This window comes from Hyla sarda, chromosome 10 (genome assembly GCF_029499605.1).
Source record: "Hyla sarda isolate aHylSar1 chromosome 10, aHylSar1.hap1, whole genome shotgun sequence".
Classification (NCBI taxonomy): domain Eukaryota; kingdom Metazoa; phylum Chordata; class Amphibia; order Anura; family Hylidae; genus Hyla; species Hyla sarda.
In genome coordinates, this window is record NC_079198.1 from 34,974,764 (window position 1) to 34,989,718 (window position 14,955).

Consider the following 14,955-nt stretch of genomic DNA (forward strand, 5'->3'; position numbering starts at 1 on the left):
AAGCATATCTGCTCTGTGTAAATATTCCCAAAGACTTGTTCAATTGAATATTTAATTATGAAAAACCAAATTTGTTTAACAGAAGTGAATTATAGAAAAAGCCAAAATTATTTATGGACATGTGTTAATGATCATGGATTTTATGTTGGACTAGCTGTATAGGAGAGGTATGATTCTCCCACTATTATTTCCTAAGTGGAAAGAGCGGGCAGGTTGCCTCTCCATCTAGGTGGCATTAAAGGGGAAATCACCTTGAACATCAGTTGTCACTGGTTTGGTTTTTTAAAGCCCTAGTTATCAGATGTTGTCTCTGGAAATACATTTCCTCTTCAGAAGCCTCTTCCAACACTCACTGAAGAGATTATTGGTATGGACACTTTGCATATAATTTTCTCAGGTAAGCATTGTCTAAAAAATAAGTCCTTACACCATTGATCTTTTCAGTGACAGTTAGTGCTGCCTAAAGCTCATGTACAGCCAGAGGAATAGCTTGTAGCTTGGGGGCCCTGATGCAAAATCTGCAACAGGGCCCCATATACCAATTATATTACTGTCTTTAATGGGGAAAATGTGCTTTGGGGCCCCCTTAGGCACCAGGGCCCCAGTGCAACTGCTACCTCTATAGCTATGCCCCTGTCTACAGCATCTCTCTAGCCAACAAGTGCCCTACTTTGTACTAATGAAGCCAGGTCACAGGTGGGTGACTATTCCTTTTTGAGGAGGCTCTTGTTTGGCTGATATAAGAAGGTTTTCCTCCTTCGGGAGGGGCACTCATTTGTATGGCAATCATTCCAGTGAATGGACAAGCAATACAAAAGCTACTCTTTCTTAGTGCTTCAGCTAAAAATTCATAAACTTGTAACCATCCTATATAGGAGTAGATCATCCAGCCCAGCCACGGGTGATACTGAAATGCACGGGTGTGCTAGGTTAAACGGGTTATCTAGGGAAAATAATTTTTTTATATATCAACTGGCTCCAGAAAGTTAAACAGATTTGTAAATTACTTCTATTTAAAAAATCTTCATCCTTTCAGTACTTATGAACTTCTGAAGTTGAGTTGTTCTTTTCTGTCTAAGTGCTCTCTGATGACACCAGTCTCAGGAACTGCACATTTTAGAAGCAAATCCCCATAGCAAACCTATTCTACTCTGTGCAGTTCCTGAGACAAGCAGAGATGTCAGCAGAGAGCACTGTTGCCAGACAGAAAACAACAACTCAACTTCAGCAGCTGATAATTATTGAAAGGATTAAGATTTTTTAATAGATGTAATTTACAAATCTGTTTATCTTTCTGGAGCCAGTTGATATAAGATTTTTTTTTTTCTGGAATACCCCTTTAAAACCACAGAATAGCCAGAAATAATATAGATCCATCTTTTCTAGGAAAAGCCTTAGTTTTATTGAAGTACTTTAGATTAAGAGGCATACAATTTGTGAACAAGACAGAAAGACCACCAAATGGTTGATCAGCCAATTGGTGGCTCTACATATATCTCTGCACATGAAAACTGCCTGTGCGCTTTGCCTGAAATCTCCTCCAGCTCTGAACTGCAGAAGATTTAAAGCATCATTTATGCTTGCTAGCAAACACAAACTGTGTTAAATTCAGTGAATGGGGCATCCATGTCCCACAAAGCCACTCTTTGTCCACCACAAGCTCTGTCCACTTGGCAGGAATGGTGGACATGATCAAAAAGTTGCATTATTTATGGACAAGGACCTTCCTTGTGCAGAAAATGGTGCAATTTTTTGATCAATTTCCCCAGAATTTTGTTAATAAATGCCCCCCTTAGTCTGGAATTGCTGGATCTGCATCATTCCTGGCAAACCATCCTCTATGACATGAACGGTAAATATCCTAACAAGTGTATGCTTAAATTTATATATTTATTATTGTTATAATTTGTTTACTGGGAATATTTTTCTTTGCGATATGTAAATATATCCATTTTGTTCTCATTTTACTTTGGTATGAATGTTACTATACAATTACATATTTAGAAACATATACTTGTGTCATGCCCTTCATAGGTGGCTAATCGTAAGACGCTCTTGTCTTATGTGTTTTCCTATGCGTACAGATAATTATACAGCATTTATTGTGTGCTGTGGGGAGCGCAGGCATTGTTAATTAATATTATAATTAATATTATAATTGTAGACAGGCACAATGACATTCCACCAGTGATGCATACCAAGGTGACTGCAGCTCAGCCCACGCAGTCTGCGCACTCTAGACTCACTGGCTACAATGAGAAAAGAATAAACAAATATGCCAAAGGTGCCTTATTAAGCTTGGTTTATACCTGGGCACTGTCTGAAATTTTAAAGGGCAACTAGCCACTGGCTGTATGAGAAGAAAACCTCATCCTTAAACAACAAACAACATTGACATAAGCAGTGGGATCATTTCTGTTTATCATTTTTTTCTCGAGACTTTAGCCGTTGTTTGGCTAAAATAAAATATGAATATTGGATACCAGATGTGTATGTTTAGATTAGATGTAAAACAATATATTAATGCCTTAAAGTGCTTTTATTTTTATTTTCTTGTTGTTTTAAGGTGTATTCATACACACTGGATCTGGATTACGGATCCGCAGTTATAAAATCCGCAGTTGCCGCTCTACATTTGCAGATTTTACAACTTAAATCTACAGCAGTTCCTGTGAGTGTGAATTCACCTTTAGGGTATGTTTACACGGGCAGACTACATACAGAAAATCATTCACACGTACTAGATCTGCTACATATTTTGTGCAGCTCATTTTGCCACCCATTAACTTCAATGGTTAGCAAAATCAGCTGCACAAAATATGCAGCAGATCCTGTACGTGTACCCTTAAGAATTCTGTGCTGATATATCTTTCTAGGATCACAAGCTGTTTATGATACACAGCTCCTAATATACTCCACAGACATTAACCTCTCAAGGACGAAAGGCATACAGGTACTTTTTTGTCCCACTCTTGCAGTATGAAGCTTCCAACCCAGTGGGTCCCGAATGCTATCAGCAGCCGGGACCCACGGTCAATTCTGGACATTGCCAATCAGGCAGATGTCCGGCATTAACCCTTTAAATCGCTGCATCTAAATGCAGGATCTAACATTGCCGGTAGCTCAGTGGAGCTGATCGGGAATTCTGCTGCAAAAATCACTGGTCCCGATCATCTTAAAGGATGGCAGGAGGGTCCTTACCTGCCTCCTGGCCGTCTGATCAGTGCTCTGATGTCCCAGCCAGCCATGGCAGGCTAGAGCAGCAGAGCACCGAGAACATTGATCAATTCTGAGCCAAAGCTCAGCATTGAACAGTGTATGCAATCACAAAATTGCATGTTATAGCTCCCTATGGGGACTAAATAAAAAAGGAAAAAAAGAAGAAAAAAAGTTAACAAAAGTGAATTAACCCCTTCCCTAAAAAAAAGTTTGAATCACCCCCCCCCCCCACCCCCTTTTTCCATGTTTAATAAAAAATAAACATAAATATATGTGGTACCGCCATGTGCATAAATGTAGGTATTATTAAAATATAATGTTAATTAAATTGTACAGTTGAAGGCATTCATTTCATATACCATAAAGAAAATTCATAAAAAGCAATGAAAAAGTCAATCAAAACAAAAATGGTACTAATCATCATATGCGGAAAAATAAAAAAGTTATAGGGGTCAGAACAGGACAATTTTCAGCATACTAATTTTGGTGCATATAGTCTACTTTTTTTTAAAGTAGTAAATAAAATAAAACCTACATAAATTGGGTATCCTTGTAATCATATAGACCTACAGAATAAAGATAAGGTGTCATTTTTACCGAAAAGTGCACTGCGTAGGAACAGAAGCCCCCAAAAGTTACAAAATGACAGTCCATCAAGTTCCCTGCTGCCCTATACAAGGGGAAAAAATTTGTTCCCGAGAAAATCTAGTTTTGCTCTCCATAAATGCACCCAGGCCCCCTTTGAACTCTTTTATTCTGTTTACCATTGCCACTTCCTCTGGCAAATAATTCCACAGTCTCACTGCACTTACAGTAAAGAACCCCTGTCTGTACTGGTGTAGAGACCTTCGTTTTTCAGACAGAGAGGATGCCCCCGTGTTATAGATACAGTTCTGGGTATAAATAGATCATGGGAGAGATCTCTGTACTGTCCCCTGATATATTTATACATAGTTATTAGGTCACCCCTAGGCTGTCTTTTACTATACTAAATAACCCTAATTCTGATAATCTTTCTGGGTACTGTAGTCCTCCCATTCCCCGTATTACCCTGGTTACCCGTCTTTGAACCCTCTCCAGCTCCGCTATATCTTTCTTGTACACTGGTGCCCAGTACTGTACACAGTATTCTATGTCCTTACTTCTAAGCTGTATTATCTAATGCTGATTAAGTTACTATATATCTCTGGAATTGCAAAACAGTAAGGGTAGGGTCACGTGTAGTGTAAATGCTGCTTATTTGGCGCACGTGTGTTTTTCTGTGCTAGCAAAGTCTATCGGAGTTATAATAAACACCCATATACTTTGTGCTATCACTGAAAAACGCATGTGCGTCAAATACACAGTGTTTACACTATGTGTGACCCTACCCTTAAAGGAGTACTCCAGCCTTAGACATCTTATCCCCTATGCAAAGGATAGGAGATAAGATGTCTGATCGTGGGGGACCCGCCGCTGGGAAGTCACGATACTCCGGCCCCGTGGTCGTAATGCTTCACACTCTGAGCGCTGCGGAGAGCTCAAAAAGGTGGATGCGAAATGAGAGATTGCGGGGGTCCCCAGCGGTGGGACCCCCATGATCAGACATCTTATCCTTTGGATAGGGGATAAGATGTTTAAGGGCCGGTGTACCCCTTTAAGTAAAACTTACAAGTTGTTCCACCTAATCCTAGCGTCAGAAGTCCTGTAATTTGTATGCGGGAACAGCGTGGGTCACAGAGGGACATTGGGTTAGCACCTCTCTGCTATGTGACACAAACATCAAGTACTACTATACCCAGCAGAACTTTCGGATATCTTAGCATATCATTGCCCTAGCGATCACCATATCAACACTTGCATTGCAAAAATGGAAATCAGGATCCTGAAAATGTTCTGCCCGTGTGAATGTGCCCTTAATTCCATTCCTCTAGGTGTTCCTCTAAACCTAGGAGTGTATATGACAGTGTAAATGACAAGCAAATGGCAATAAATGTAGTAAATTTTACCGAGCCACAAGGAACAACACACAGCTGACAGCCAAGTAGCCAAGAAGCATGAAGAGCCACACACCAGGTGAGAATGGATCCAGGAAAGAAAAGTATCCAGGCTTCCTGCCCTATGAGAAAAACAAAAATCAACATACTTACTATCTAGTTTTCATATAGTGAATGTTTTTAAAGGGGTATTACTATCACAGGAATTTATAGCATATCCACAGGGTGTTCCATTAATATTTGATTGAGATGAGCCCCACCTCTGGAACCTGCCTCCCCCAACTCCATCTGGCCTGGTGACAGCTGACGTGGCATATATTACAAAAACATCAAAGTGTTCTGTACACTGTTTCTATAAAAGTTATAGAAATAATGCTGCCACTATGCTACACCTTTACTGCAGCCCAACCTGGCGGAGGTGAGGGTGGGGGGATGGTAATGTTGTGGGCCCCGTTTTAGGGATACTGTTAGTGCAGATCCCGGAGATGGGACTAGCATCTTTCACACATTTAACAATCAGCCCCTGTAAGTTGAAGAAAATATTTGTAATCTTTCCCCTCTTGTTGTCACTTGTTCACCATTTTAATGGGATTATGAATAACGGACTGAATGATGTTCAATAATTTCACCTTACAGACAAATATTGATACTATTAGGCTTTTTTCACACCACAGTTTTGTGGTTTCTGCCAGACGTCTATGTCAGGAGATTCCCTGAGAGGTACCTCCACCATATAACTATGACAAGTGCCACTTTGTACTCTTCCATCCAGTAGAATTAAATGCAAACTCTGCTGGAAACCACATGCATTATACCTTTATCTGGCCTCCTTTGGGTGGTTGAGGTCAATAGGTACATTTGCTGTATGCAGTGGTAAATTATAACACTGATGTGTTGTGAAAAGAGCCTTTGATAGAACGAGTCAATGTCAAGTTCATTAGTTCAGACGCTAAAATGAATTATGAATGATCACAGGAATGAATGGACTACAATAGATTGTATGTGTCCAAATGTGATACATTACAGAAGTTGGGAAAAATGTACCTATAATTTACATTGCAGGAGAAATACATGAATCTGTATTATATATATAACTATTACTCACACCTTCACAATTTACAATATATAATTATTAGTTCTCTGATAGTATATTCTCCAGACTACATAGGTCAATGTACAAAAGATAATACTACATAATGACATTTATTGCTGCATACATATATACTCGAGTATAAGCCGAGTGTTTCAGCATGATTTTTCATGATGAAAACGCCCCCCTCGGCTTATACTCGAGGGAACTCTCCGCCTGTCAATCCCTTCTCAATGGTCTTCAGCCTGCGGACTTCCAGATGTTGCAAAACTACAACTCCCAACATGCCCGGACAGCCATCGGCTGTCCGGGCATGCTGGGAGTTGTAGTTTTGAAACATCTGGAGGTCCGCAGGTTGAAGACCACTGCGGCCTTCGTGATCATCCAGACCTCCCTTTAGTTTTCTACTCACCTCCCCTCGGTGGGAAGGAAGGGTGAGCTGGTCCGGGCAACCTATGCTACAGTGCGCATGAGCGTCCCTGTGTGTGTCGTCGTCAAGGCAACGTCACTAGTCCGGGGCTGGCCCTGAGCGGAGAAGAGGGCCTCCCAGTGAAGATGGATAGCCCGGAACGACTAACCCTCCCCACCAGACGGTCCCTGCAGCATAGATGGCCCGGACCAGCTCATCCTTCCTTACCACTGAGGAGTGGTGAGTAGAAAACTAAAGGGGGGTCTGGATGATGATGAAGGCCGCAGTGGTCTTCAACCTGCGGACCTCCAGATGTTTCAAAACTACAACTCGCAGCATGCCCGGACAGCCGATAGCTGTCCAGGCATGCTGGGAGTTATAGTTTTGCAACATCTGGAGGTCCGCAGGTTGAAGACCACTGATGAAGGGATTGACAAGCGGTGATGATGACGAGGGGGATGATGATGACAGGGTGATGATGATAGGGGTGTTAATGACGGGGGTCTGGATGATGACATGGGGGGATGATGTATTTCCCACTCTAGGCTTATGGTCGATTCAATAACTTTTCCAGGGTTTTGGGGGTGAAATTAGGGGCCTCGGCTTATATTCGGGTCGGCTTATACTCGAGTATATACGGTACATTTAAATCAGACCAAAATAAACACAAAGAAATAAAGAATGGCTTATAAGAAATGGGGGGATTAAAGAGAATCTGTCTGCAGCTCTTAGAATGAAAGAGATCTGCAGACAGCATTGGCTAGCTGTTACGGTATAGAAGCAAACTGTACCTTTACCTTACCTGGAGCTGATGGTGGTTGTCCAACTTATAAAATAGAGATGGCTGATAAATAAAAAGACAATTTTATAGGTTGTATGACCACTATAGGTTTTGTACCCACCGCAATCAGCTCCAGGAACTGTACATTTTGTTTTTATTCCCAATAAATCCAACCATTACTTGGGGGTGTGAAAGTATTTTAAAGGAAAACTTACAGCCAGTTCACCCGCACTAAAACCAATAGACACCAATGTGGGTAAGTAACAAATAATTTGAATCTGGTTCACCCACATTATAACCCAGTGTATTGGGTTTAGTGTGGGGGAATCGGCTGTATGTTTCCCTTTACACAGAGGTGCTGCCTGGGAACTGTGTTTGTATTGCATGTCCTAATAGCATATAAAACAGGAGATAGTTGTTTGGTATATCAAATTCCTCCATGAGTTGTAAAATTAACTTAAAGGGGTATTCCAGGCAAAAACTTTTTTATATATATCAACTGGCTCCAGAAAGTTAAACAGATTTGTAAATTACTTCTATTAAAAAATCTTAATCCTTTCAGTGCTTATGAGCTTCTGAAGTTAAGGTTGTTCTTTTCTGTCTAAGTGCTCTCTGATGACACCTGTCTCGGGAAACGCCCAGTTTAGAAGCAAATCCCCATGGCAAACCTCTTCTAAACTGGGCGTTTCCCGAGACAGGTGTCATCAGAGAGAACAACCTTAACTTCAGAAGCTCATAAGTACTGAAAGGATTAAGTTTTTTTAATAGAAGTAATTTACAAATCTGTTTAACTTTCTGGAGCCAGTTAATATATATAAAAAAGTTTTTGCCTGGAATACCCCTTTAATAATCCCCTAAATAATCCCTTTATTATTTCACTCAGTGGCACGTGGGAGGTCTAGAACCTCAGGGATAAAGGAATTATCTCCAGAGGGATGTGTATACATAAAAGCCCTCAGTATAACAAAACTTATGGGGGAGATTTATCAAAACCTGTGCAGAGGAAAAATTGGTCAGTTGCCCATAGTAACCAATCAGATGTTTTCTTTTATTTTCAAGAGGCCTTTTTAAAAATGAAAGAAACGAGCTGATTAGTTGCTATAAGAAACTGGTCAACTTTTCCTCTGCTCAGGTTTAGATAAATCTACCCCTTTGTGTCGCTGTCCATATCATTTAGGTGAACTGGAAGTCTTTAAAGGGGTACTCTGACCCCAAGACATTTTATCCCCTATCCAAAGCATGCAGCACCCACCTGTAAGCACTGCTGGAAGCCATGTGTTATGCCTCCAGACCACGGGGATGGAGTATCGTGACGTCACGACTCTGCCCCCGTGTGACGTCACGCCCCGCCCCCTCAATGCAAGTCTATGGGAGGGGGCGTATCCTTTGGATAGGGGATAAAATGTCTTGGGGCCGGAGTACCCCTTTAAGCAGTGTCAATGGGCTATGTTAACAGTACAAGTGCCCTCTGCACATCAGAGTTATTCCACCACACAAAGTGATGGAGTTGAGAGGCCCAGTAATATTGCTGGAAGTCACGAAGGCCTATTTCCTTCTGACCCAATATCTTTTTGAAATCCCTAGAGAAACTCTGACCCTCCTATGCAACTGTGCCTGTTTATTAATAGGGAGGGGGTTAAGCCATTGCACAACATGTCTAGGAGAACTCTTCTGCTTTGTGAACCACACATTTAAAGGAACCTGTCACCAATTTCACAAACCCGGGGTAGCATGAAACACTGACAGACTCCCTCTCTACAGTGATGTGACTCTCTATGAAGTGCATTGGAGATCAGGCCAGCCAGATAAGGCCAGCCAGTAGTGGGGCTTTGAGTCATGCTAGCAGTCCCCATTGGCTTCTCCCCGCCATGTTGTGATTGATCGATTGATCGATCTCTCTTGATTGACCAGTCATGCCTTGTGGTGTAGGGAGAAGCCATCAGAGATCACCCTGAGGACTCAAAGCCCCATTTCCTGCTGACTTTGTATCCACAATTCTAAGACACCAAGGCTTTTTTATAGCGAATAATGCAATGGAATATTACAGACATCAATGATATGTGCAGCAAACTTTACATTTAGTCTTCCATTGCATGCAGCTGCTGACAACTGGTTTTCAGGGGTCAGAAGACAGGTCCAGGGTCTGAACAGAAAAGCAGCAGAAGGCCATGTACATGCAATGCAAATGTTTTTGACTAAAGATTTAAAAAAAAAAAACATAGCATTTGTAGCATGGGTCATAGGACTGTAGATTAGAGCAGATTTTGTGTAGTTTTTTCATGAAATTATTTTGAGCCAGACAAAAGCAGTGGTAGAGCATAAAGAAGAAAGTTTTCAGCAAAAAACAATTGCAAGACTAAACTAAGCCTCAAAGTATATAAATGACAAAATACAGGACATACATTCTGCCAAATACAAATAGGCTATAGAGATTCACTATGATCCTGGGTCAACATCTGTTGTAGTTAGACTATGATCTTTCCTAGAAAGAAAGACGATTGTTGACAAGAATCTTACCATATGAACTCGGTACAGAATACTGATTCCTAAAGTCATGTATGGTTTTGAGAAGTCGATCACCTTTTCTCTTTCCGCTGTAATTGTGAGTCCGGCAACAGCCAGGTCAGCTTTCTGGAGAGAAATAGATATCACACATAATTTTCACACATATATATGTATATAGTTAAATAAATATGTCTAACATGTGCTTTAACATAAAACCCAGTAAGTTTACCTATACAGGTCAAATAAACAGCCTTCTTTAAAATAGGAGATAAGCGAGCAAAATTGGTCCGCTCAACGCTGACATATATATAGCGTCACGGGTGGTGCACAGGACAACATAGACTTTATTGGATGAATAGCTAGACAACATGTTTTGGCACTACCACGTGCCTTCCTTAGGTACACCAGAATTAATGATACTGCGTTCCTGTGATTGAACTGAGCCGCCGAGGTCTGTCTGGTAGTGATGAAACGTGTTGTCCAGCTATTCATCCAATAAAGTCTATGCTGTCCATATTTATGTCAGCATCGAGGAGCGCCTCTAAGACAAATATCGCTTATCTCCTATCAATGTGTTACCTATCCGCTCCTGAAAGATGTGGAATCAGGTCAGAGTGCAGCAGCTCATTTACTATTTACCCTCTACACCCTCAATAGCAGTGTTTCTCAAGTGTGGTCCTCCAGCCCCCCCCCCCCCCCCCCCCCAATCAGGTCATGTTGGCTGTCCAGGCATGAGTTGAAGTTTTGTAACATCTGGAGAGCCACAGTTTGAGACCAATGCTCAAGCTCAACAGCAAGCTAGCTGATCAACTGTGTCATGCTGCTTAAGCTGTTGAAACTCCTCAGCAACCTCGGTCCAGCTTTCTCATCAATAGATCAGACCAGTGGCACCAGTGGAAATGATTCCTTAGATCAGACCGGTGGTACCAGTGGAAATGATTCCTTAGATCAGACCGGTGGCACCAGTGGAAATGATTCCTTGGATCAGACCGGTGGTACCAGTGGAAATGATTCCTTAATCCACAAGTATGTAAAAGATAATTCAATGGTACTTAAGTGCTCAATATTTTTTTACTGGGATTTTCTTCAAATGAAATGATCTCAAGTAGAGAAATAAACAATGTTACATCAACCAATGGCATCCAGTTCTCTTAATAAGATGAAATGTAGAAGGTGGTCACACAAAGCTAGCTTCTCTAACACAACATTTCATCCTAGCTGGGCGTATAGGCTTCCTGGCTGGATGTAGGATGCGTGTACATACACCATGCACACATACGACATCTGGCCAGGATACCCAAAGTATAACAACAAGAGTACAATGAAAAAAGGTACATAATGCCAGAAAAATATGTTGTTCAACGTGTCCAATAGTCAGCATTCATGCATGATGATCTAAACATAGCCTATGGCCAACATTCATTGGTTGTGATTGGCAAAATGGAAATTCCATGCTTGTTTTGTAAAAATATAAAAGAGAGTGCTCCATAGCGTAAAACCGAATGGGTAGGTATTGGTAGAAGGATTCTTTTTAAAACCTCTTACCCCAGGACAGCGTGTAAGGATTTTTAGAGCCTGGTCTGCAGCCTCCCAACCAAGTAGATAGAGACAAATGGACTTCAAAGGTGCGGTGGGTCTTTTGTGGCGCTGACTCGGAACAGGCACATCAGGTGAGTATAAAAGATTTATTAAAATGCAACGCGTTTCACCGCACAAGCGCGGCTTCATCAGGCATCATGCTTGTTTTGTGGCGTCTTAACGTTTCCCAAGGTGGCAACACATATGTGCTGCTCTGGAGGCAAGGTAAATATATCAGACTTAAAGGGGTTATCCAGGAATAGAAAAACAGAGCAAATTTCTTTCAAAAAACGCTCCCCATCTCTCCACGGGTTGTATATGGTATCACAACTTGGCTCCATTCACTTCAATGAAACTGAGCTGAAGAACTACACCCAACCTGGAGATAGATGGGGAGTGGTTTTTGAAAGAAATTAGCTCTGTTTTTCTATTCCTGGATAACCCCTTCAACATCGCCCGATGCCCGGGACATGTAGTTTCAGGCAGGTGAATAAATTTAGCCCTGTATCAGGAATGCAGGGCCGGATCGACTTCCCCTTTTTTTTTAATGCAATGTGAGGTGCAGGAGCCGATGCAGACTTGCATGGGACACAAGTCTGCACCTCACACCGGCCCTCAGTGTGTATGGAGTGGGCTCCTGACTCAAGCTCACTCCATAGTCGGCGGACCGCAGCTGATTTCAGTCGCCGGGGACTGCCGCTAATAGCCCAGCATGCGGCAATCGCTGCGGCCGGCTATTAACCCTTTAGATCACTGCTGTCAAAGCTGACAGCGGTGTCTAAAGGGATCTTTTAACCATCCCTGGTGGTCTATCGGGGTGGATTGCCCCCCCGCAACATGATCGCGGGGGGCGATCCCCTGTGGAGGATCACTGACGAAGGGCGCATGCGCCTGAAACGCGTCTGATCTGCTGGTTGCTTTTACTGCTTTTACTGTGAGTTCTAATAAAGTCTGGATTTCTATTGACCCACGCTGGATCATCCCTTCTTCTTGTTTGAATCTTTTAACCATCCCTGGTGGTCTATCGGGGTGGATTGCCCCCCCGCAACATGATCGCGGGGGGCGATCCCCTGTGGAGGTAGCAGGAGGGCTTACCTTTGCATTCTTGGCTGCCCCCATAGATCTGCATTTGATTGAGCCTGCTTTGAGCAGGCTCAACCAAATGAACACAGATTTCTGGAGTTCAATAGACCTGCATTGATCTGTATGAGGAATCTAAATGATTCCTCCTTAAAATGTGCATTTAAAAAAAAATAAGTTTAATAAAAGTTTAAAAACACCTATTAACTCCTTCCATATTAAAAGTTCATATCACCCCCCTTTTCCATATAAAAATATGTAAACATAATAAAAATAAACATATTTGGTATTGGCGCATGCGTAATTGACCGAGCTATTAAAAAATAAAATGTTATATCCCGTACGGTAAATGGCGTTAATGTAAAAAAAATAAATTCCAAATCACAGAATTGCGTTTTTTATGTTTATAACATCATATCCCAGAAGAAATGAAGTAAAAAAGTGTTCAAAAAGTCTGATCAATACCAAAATAGTGCCGATACAAACAGCATATTACGGCCCAAAAAATTAGCCCTTATACAGCCCAGTATATGGAAAAAATAGTCAGGGATTTTTTTTTTTATTAAAAAGAAAAAAAAAATGTATTATTGAAACATTAACGAAAATAAACAAATTTGGTATTTGTGTAATCAGGCTGACCTAAAATATCAAAATAATATGTAAATTTCACCACAAGGTGAATGGCGAAAAAAAGAAAAATCCCAAATTTGCATTTTTTTCAATTTCACCTCACAAATAATTTCTTTTTAGTTTCAGAGCATAAGTTATGGAAAAATAAAAGGTGTCATTACAAAGTATACATGCACCGCAAAAACCAAGCTTCATATGGGTCTGTTATGGGATTTATAGGACGAGGAGGAAAAAACTAGGCCTTATTTACATACCATTTTGGTTGAAATTATTTCATCTAGGACGAGTGGATTTTCTTGAGGGACAAGTAGATTGTGTTCCGCTTTAGTCCTTTGGACAAGTAGTTTTTTATTTTTTATTTCCACACCCCTGTTACAGCCAATAGCTGTTTTGTCAGTACAGAATTAGAAAAATGGATTCCTGCAAATCTACCAGGTAGAGGCCAATGCCCACCGTGGAAATTTCTCAGCTTTCAAGTAGGAAGCAATACTTAAATTACAGGAGATACTACATCAGGATAATCCTTATATAAATCTGTTTAAGGCAGCAATTGAAAAGATGCCCTCAGACAATCATAAGGTTGTTATCAGGGTAGATAAGGCACCTCTTGGCTGGCATCCAGGTAGGGTCAATGCTCCAACTGCTAATGAAGTTGCCATTGTTATGTTTGGTGATAACTTTGATAAGAAATATTTCATCATACAGAAGCGTTATTATGGGCTTCAGAAGATATCTGAATTTCACAGGTCATATGATGCCCTGCAGTATCCAGTGATTCTCTGAGATGGACGTGATGGATATCACTTTGGAATCCCTTAGGTCCAAACTCAGCTATAGGTCAGCAGTTTTCCTGTAAAAAAGAAACAAGAGCATGGCACGGCCTCCTGGGCGCCCTTAAAGCAAATCCAATGAACAAACAGAGGGAGCAAAACTTCAAACACAAGTGCTATTTCTATAAATTTGTTTAAATTTGATAAGAAGCAAGATAATGGTAAATAGAGGCAAATCCTATTACTATGTCCTCTTGACTGATAGTATAATTTGCTTTAAGTTGTATACACTGATCCATGATGCTTTTTGTGGTAGACTGATTTATGGCAGCTAACCCTTGCTGCTTCAGTTTCCATAAGCTTTAATGACAACATTATGTGTGTTGCACAGACACACTGTAAGGAATACAATTGGCATTCTGTCTGCTTCTCTACACACAACATAGTAATCTCCTAAGGTTTATGCAGACTTTCATTGTGCAGCAAGATTTTCTATGTGACGAGTGTATAACAACTGTACAGAAATAATCAGCTTTCTACCCTGGGGACACAACTATCTTGTCTGATGTCCATTTGCTCTGAAGAGCAGCATTTTGTCATTGCGAGCACCAGAATGAGAAAACTAGAACCAGCTCATGAAAGTTCAACATACTGCATGCGCAATAAGCATTACTAAAAGCCGCTAGATATATGCGGAGAGACAAGGACAATGACTTCTTCATTTTTGTAATTAGAGATGTTACTTTGGAAATGTTATATGGAAGCACCCCCGGCCTAATGTTATAGGGTAGCATTCCCGGTCTAATGTTATAGGGTAGCATTCCCGGTCTAATGTTAGAGGGTAGCATCTCCAGTCTAATGTTATAGGGTAGCACCCCCGGTCTAATGTTATAGGGTAGCACCCCCGGCCTAATGTT

General features: G+C 41.2%; 1 protein-coding gene and 1 long non-coding RNA gene across 4 annotated transcripts in view; one reads left to right on the forward strand and one right to left on the reverse strand.

Moving 5' to 3' along the window:
* Positions 1-14,955, reverse strand: part of GRIK4 (glutamate ionotropic receptor kainate type subunit 4) — a 454,975-nt gene that overhangs the window by 40,660 nt on the left and 399,360 nt on the right. For all 3 annotated transcript variants that reach the window (XM_056543987.1, XM_056543989.1, XM_056543988.1), the window contains exons 13-14: positions 9,993-10,106; positions 5,208-5,317 (exon numbers count right to left, since the gene is read on the reverse strand). In XM_056543987.1, the coding sequence (XP_056399962.1) occupies positions 5,208-5,317; positions 9,993-10,106 (224 nt within the window). The remainder of the gene's footprint in view (positions 1-5,207; positions 5,318-9,992; positions 10,107-14,955) is intronic.
* The window catches only part of LOC130294346 (uncharacterized), a 38,147-nt gene continuing 34,002 nt past the window's right edge, over positions 10,811-14,955 (forward strand). Inside the window, exon 1 of the long non-coding RNA XR_008848464.1 lies at positions 10,811-11,006. This is a non-coding gene — a long non-coding RNA (uncharacterized LOC130294346). The remainder of the gene's footprint in view (positions 11,007-14,955) is intronic.